General features: G+C 32.9%; 1 protein-coding gene across 1 annotated transcript; it reads left to right on the forward strand.

Moving 5' to 3' along the window:
• Positions 1–810: 810 nt before the first annotated feature.
• LOC132760100 (protein mono-ADP-ribosyltransferase PARP14-like) lies at positions 811–6,695 on the forward strand (the record flags this gene model as incomplete). The annotated part of the gene is made up of 3 exons (XM_060751997.1): positions 811–1,047; positions 5,753–5,971; positions 6,668–6,695. Coding segments are annotated over 3 exons (484 nt in total), but the record flags the coding sequence as incomplete, so codon positions are not given.
• Positions 6,696–7,045: the final 350 nt, after the last annotated feature.

A 7,045-nucleotide genomic window follows, 5' to 3' on the forward strand; every position in this document is an offset into this window, starting at 1 on the left:
GAATAAAATGAAAGGAATCTAATTAGAAATATGGTCAACTTTTGGCATGCCAATTTTCAAGACGCTACTCGAAAGTTCGCAAAGTGTTGCTTTCTACCTTAAAAAATCATCTTCTAGATATTGAGAAAGGCTAGTCTCAGTTTGGATATTTTGCATGAAACATTGTGTAGTGAACCTCTACCAAGATTGTTCAAATTACAGCCCTGGGGTAAAAATTGGCCAAATTAAAATATCTTATTGTCTGAAGGTACAAGGGGGGGGGGTAATAGGTTTTCCTTACATGTATATAGTAAAACTTTAAAAAAATCATCTTCTCTAATTGACAAAGGCCAGAGGTTAGATATTTTGCATGAAACATTGTGCAGTGAACCTCTAGCAAGATTGTCCAAATTATAACCCTGAGGTTAAAATTGGCCCCGTCCCGGGGATTACTGATTTTCAGTCACTATGTCATAAAGTAAAAAATTAAAAATCTTCTTATCTGAAGGTACTAATCTAATAATAACAATTAGATATGTCAATGATCTATGCATTATGGCAATCTTCAATTGTATAGCAACATAAAAAGTGTTTCTATATTAGTATTTAGTGTTGTATTAATGCGGTGACATAGCAGTTTTCACAAATGCAATCTTGTTTTCACCAGAGATAATTTCTTTTTATCTATTTGTATTTGTGCCATTAAAGTTATTCCCTTAACCACCTTTCCAAGTTGTCTTCTGTCAAGGACATTGGTGGGGGTATGAATTGCATTCAGCGATAGCTCTAGTTTAGAAATAATTTATTGAACTTTATAATTATATTTTACAGGCTGACATTTTGGTGAACACAATTGATAGAATGGGTGATTTTGATAAGGGAGCCATATCAAAGTCTCTTTTGAAGAAAGCAGGAAATGAAGGACACAAACTTCAAGCTGAAATTAGAAAATTCAAATGTCCCTTAGATTCACTGAAAGTATACAAAACAGGGGCGTACCTTCAAGGCTGCAAATTTATATTCCATGGTCTTTTAGAGTATTATGTAGCAAATGGCACAAGTCAAAAGGTAAATATTGTTCTGAAATAGTTTTGCAGAACTTGGTAGGAAGTTCAAGTCAAAATTACTCAAATAGAATTGATTTAGCCTTTTAATATGCCCACAAAATGTTATGCTTCTTTTTGTCTCTGTGACCATCTGCACTTCTGTTTCCAGTCTGTATCTTTTAAACTGATCCAAATATCATGTGGCAGAAATGTTAATCATAATGAGATGATGTGAAGGGTAGGTTTGACCTTCAAGATCATACTTAGTCATTTTGTATGAATTTCAAAATTTTGTATGAGCTCTGTATCTTTTGAACCTCTAGGAATTTGGCAGAAATAGTACTTATATTTAAACGATGCGCAGAACAAAGGTTTGGGCATCCTAAGAGCAAAATTGACCCCGCTTGGGGATTACTTGATTTATAAAGACATATAGGAAAACTCATCTAAGTCCCATGTTTGGGACTACAAAGTCTAGAGCTAAGATATGTAGCAAGGAGCATTTCCTTATTGACCTTTATGAAACTGTTGCCTCAGGGTTCAATATTGACCCAGCCAAAATTATCATGTACAGATAAATAAGAGCATGTCTCAGTGTAAAAACATCCTACTAAAGCAGGAGACCATGTTGTAAATGAAGGTTAGCTTTATGAAAATTTAATAATAGTCTGAAAAATGTGCCTTTACGAAAACTACTACATAGTTAATGTTTCATAGAAAACTCCTCGTCAGAAAAATAGACTGTTTAGTGGGTGCCTTTGGTGAAACCATTTATTGTGTCGCCTTGAAAAGGTGACATATAGGGGTTACGTTTGGCGGCGTCTGTGTCGGCGTCGTTGTCGGCGGCGGCGTCCCCTAAAGCTTGTCTGGAGCATAACTCAGTCACTATAAGTTTGGGGTGGATGTCTCGAAAGCCTCGTACTTTTTTTCCATACGACGTTCGTAATACTGACGTAAGGTCATCGTTGCATTTTTTCTGGTTGTCTCGGAGAGTTCGTAATTTACGATGTATCTTAAACATCTCGTAAAGTTACGGTAAAAAAATGACCCCATAGCAGCATCGTAAGTCTACGATAACGAATATGATTGGATTCCATCTTGTCAATTTAGCCTCATTTTCATTTTAAGAGTAAAAGAAAATCCATGTCAAATGCATATCGTACTCAATCAAGCTTCTTTTTCGTTTTTACAGTCCAAAGAGTCTGTATCAAATGCATATTGAATTTAAGATAGCCTCATTTTTATTTTGCAAGTCCAAACAATACATATCAAATCCATATTGTACGCAAATAAACAAAGTTATGTCAAAACATTGATGGTGTGAAATGAAGATGTCATTGAAAATACTCTTGTTTTATTGCACTTATATTTGACGAGGCGCTAGAATTCAGGATTAAACACAACGTATAATAACCTCATATTATCAGTCAAATAAAATCCATATCATGCACAATATATCACTCACACTGGGACTAGATGGTACTGATAAGGGGAGATCATTGCGTAGGAGATTGCTGAACTTGATTTGGCGAACAATTTAATTTTCGCGGATTTCCATAATAAGTGATTGTAGTGTTGTGTTCTAAATGGCACATTTCTCGATTCAAATGTCATTATTTCTTTGTTTAATAAAAGTTAAAAATTACGCCGCGATTGTGACTATAAATTTTAAATAACGTTTTCTACGGAGCGTCCATGCAGCAAGTGAACGTCTGATGTTTTCTTTGAACGTGAGTCTGTTTCTGCGCGTCATTGACTGTATAGTTAGTTTTTCGTGAATATGGACGTGAAAAAACATTGCAATTTTATTGGGATATAGTTAGCATATTCGCTCGAAATTAACAAATATGCTGTATTTATTATGTTCTTATAAATGAAATGAAATATTGATGCAATAAACTGCGTATTTTCATTTTCCGTATATTCACTGTAAAAAATATTATTTTTCACTACAGTGAAACATATTTTCTGTATTTTCACTGGTTTATTGCCGGACTACTTTTTCTGAATTCAGCCAATAAACAAAATTTAAGAGTAAATCTTTCAAATTGTAATATCAAAAAGAAAAATGTATTTAATAAACAGAAAATTCAAGTTTTTTTCAATTAAATACAGGATTTATTTGCATCTTGTGGTATGAAAATTTTCATATTTCACTGGTGGCTACCGCCACTCATGAAATATTTATTTCCATACCACTCGATGAAAATAAATCCTGTATTTATTGGAAAAACTTGAATACCCTCTATCTATTTAATGCTAACTAGTGAAAACTGAGTTATATTAGTGAAATATAATCCATATCACCCACAGGCCATCACTCACACTATGACTGAAGTAGCTTTGCCGAACCTTTGGCATACCTTTTAATTTTCTAATTCAGTAAAGTTGTTAGTTTACATACTAAGTAATTGTTGCTTTTGGTTTGCATATTTCTCGCTTCAAATATCAACTAAAAATTACACCGCAATGATGACAATAAACTTGAATTACTTTTTTCCGCAGCCGTTGAACGTCTGACGTCATCTTTTTTATGTGCGTATGTTACCCCGCGTCGTTGAAAATAGTTGTAAATTGCTGTTTTCTTCACTTTAACGGATTTAATAAGAAATTATTTGTTGTTCATGATAATGCCATATATCACACGTCACTCCTCTTCTTTCTTACTTTTGTGCAGCTCCTTTTGCAGGTCGAAACAGAATTCACTTTTGCTATTATCTGGACCCATTTTTTGTTTGTTTTCTTTTTATTTGTGATTATTTCAGAAAAATTGCTGACATCCATTTTCCTCTCTTGCAAGTACCTGAAGTTCATTTGTAGACCAAATTGTCCTCAATTTTCTTGACAGACATTTTTTGAAACTTATTTCAAATATGATATAAAATACTGCAGAAATATGTATGCATCAATGTCATAACCAGGCTATGCTTTTATAGTTTCTACTCCAAATGTTTGAAATATGTATATAAATGTTACCCTACCTCACACATTTTAAATATTTGTTTGACCATTTTCCTACTTGGAATGCCGTGTTCAAAATATCCCTAAAAATTACCAAAATAAGGGCCTGTTTACAAAGATTGCCTAAATTTTCTTAAAAGTACATATAAATTGGTTGGTCTTGTCAAATATAAAATACTTTTACCGTCTAGTGTTTGATTTATTAGACTTTGAAAATATCAGGTATTTGATAATAAATTTGGCATAACTTAGCCAATAAATACCGATAATAATTTTATAATTAAAATAAAACACTTTTTTCTTACCAAGAGAGACATAAAAATAATATTTAAAAAAAAACAAAATCAAAAAAAAAAATCTGCCTCATTTGGGGCTTGAACCCACGTCCCTTGGTTTCTTTACAGTAGACCGTAGTTCTAGCCTCTTCAAAGTCGAGTTAATGCATTAGGTGGGTCATGCGTTAACTACACAAAGTCACCTTTGCATATACGATGTCGTAAATAACATTTGAGAAACGAGATCGTTAAGGTGTCCTTCCAGACAATGAAATAAGGACATCTTAGTTATACCTTAGCAATCTCGTAAGTTTAGCCACAACTTTAAGATACGAGAATTTTTCGAGACAACCACCCCTGATTGACTTCAAACTTGGTGTGCATGCTTTTTTCAATAACCCGAAGTGCAGTGCTCAAGGACCGGTACTCTGCAGTTCTTATTTTTTGAGTTATTGCCCTTTGTTAATTTTCATACTTTAATTTTGTCCGGGCCATTTCTCTTCAACTAAAAAAGCTATGGACATGAAACTTCATAGGATGATAGATCTCATTAAGAAGAAGTGCAGAGTACAAGAACCGGTACTCTGCACTTCCTAATTTTTGCGTTATTGAGCTTTGTTAATTTTCATACTTTATTTTTGTCCGGGCTATTTCTCCTAATGTATAAAAGCCATGGACTTGAAACTTCATAGGATGATAGGTCTCATTAAGAAGAAGTGCAGTGCACAAGAACAGGTACTCTGCATTTCTTATTTTTTTGAGTTATTGCCCTTTGTTTATTTTCATACTTTGATTTTGTCCGCGCCATTTCTCCTTAAGTATAAAAGCTATGGACTTGAAACTTCATAGGATGATAGATCTCATTAAGAAGAAGTGCAGTGCACAAGAATCGGTACTCTGCATTTCTTAATTTTTGAGTTTTGGCCCTTTGTTAATTTTCATACTTAAATTTTGTCCAGGCCATTTTTCCGAAAGTATAAAAGTAATGGACTTGAAACTTCATAGGATGATAGATCTCATTAAGAAAAAGTGCAGTGCATAAGAACTGATACTCTGCATTTCTTATTTTTTGAGTTATTGCCCTTCGTTGATTTTCTTACTTAAATTTTGTCCTGGTCATTTCTCCTCAAGTATGAAAGCTATGGACTTGAAACATCATAGAATGATAGATCTTATTGATAAGAAGTGCAGTGCACAGATATGCTGCTCTGCACTTATTATTTTTTTAGTTTTTTTCCCTTTGTTATTTTTCATATTTCATTTTTGTCCTGGCCATTTCTCCTAAACTACATTGTTCACAAGGCGACACATCCGACTTGCGGAGTTCTAGTTTTGTATAGCAACCTGTGAGATCTTATGGAACTGTTTACTCTGGTAGCAATAGCAACCATTACATGTCAGTATTATGAAATGAATCATTCTGCTTGATCTATTTTGTTTGTTGCAAAGTTTTGTTGTAAATATATTATTATTTGGACATTTTCATTTTAGAAGCTGAAAAAATTTGTGCTTGATTGCTTGAAAGAAGCTGAAAGTTGTAATTGTACCACAATAGCATTCCCTGCTCTGGGAGCAGGCAAATTAGATTACCCACTTTATGAAGTCAAAGCAGCTATGTTTGATGCTGTTGAAGAGTTTAACATGTCATGCTCAGGTGGAACAAGTCTTCAAGATGTTAAATTTGTCCTTTTTGAATATGAAGCATTTCAGGTATTACATTTGTACTTTTACAAATTTTTCTTTGCTTTTATAGACATATAAAATCAAGCATTTTTTCATATCAAATTATTGTAATACCCTGTATGTTAACTAAAATAAATCTTATCCAAATGAAGAGACTGATTGCTTATTGTTTCAGAAATAAAAAAAATCATTGTAAAAGGGATTAACAAAATTGTGACACTAATAACGAAAAAAGTTCTGTATTATGAATTATGAATCACTGATCCTCTATTTTACTAATGTTTTAATGCCTGCACATTGAGATTGAAGGATATTTTCCTACAAACATACCTTTAATGCCATTTCTTTGTGGCCAAATGTGATAAAAAAAACATTTAAATATAATGGCAGTCTTTTTTAAAAGCTTGAACAAGTCATAAAGTAGAGGATAAAGTGTATTTGTTGGTCAATTCTAAATTTTTACTGTTTATATAGACCAGTGTCAAAAATTTCAATACCTTGCTTCTTATGCTTTTGTGTAAATATCATCTCACCATTCTAAGAAAGACCATATGTATAAAAAAAAAACCTATACCTTGAATGCTAAGAAATAATGTATCTGTCCCCTGCAACTTGTCATTGTAAGGTAGATCATGAAAGTTAATGTTTTAATGTAACTAGAAAAGTTTCAATATTGTTTCTTGAAAATATACATGTACTTACAAGGCATACTTTTTATTTTAGGATTTCAAAGCAGAGCAAAATAAAAGGGGTATGTAAGATTATACAAAAAGATAAAATGACTTTATACAAAAAGATAAAATGACTTAAAATATTCACTTACATCATGATTTTTATGCACCTAAGCATATAGTAATTGAACAGTCTATTTATTTGCACTACAGGGGCAATCTAACTATATACAGAGCAAATAAAGAAGAATAGAGAGTTAATTCCATAACAACAGAACATTATTAAACATAAGATGGGCCTCTTATTCCTTTCAGTGCATGTCTATCCATCTGTTCATACTAAGTTAATGTAAACCGGCAAGTTTGATTTTAGCTCACCTGTCACAAAGAGACAAGGTGACCTATGTGACACCCTGTTGTCTGTCGTCTG

The sequence above is a fragment of the Ruditapes philippinarum genome, unplaced genomic scaffold (genome assembly GCF_026571515.1).
Source record: "Ruditapes philippinarum isolate M1 unplaced genomic scaffold, ASM2657151v2 ctg10694_1_1_1_1, whole genome shotgun sequence".
Taxonomy (NCBI): domain Eukaryota; kingdom Metazoa; phylum Mollusca; class Bivalvia; order Venerida; family Veneridae; genus Ruditapes; species Ruditapes philippinarum.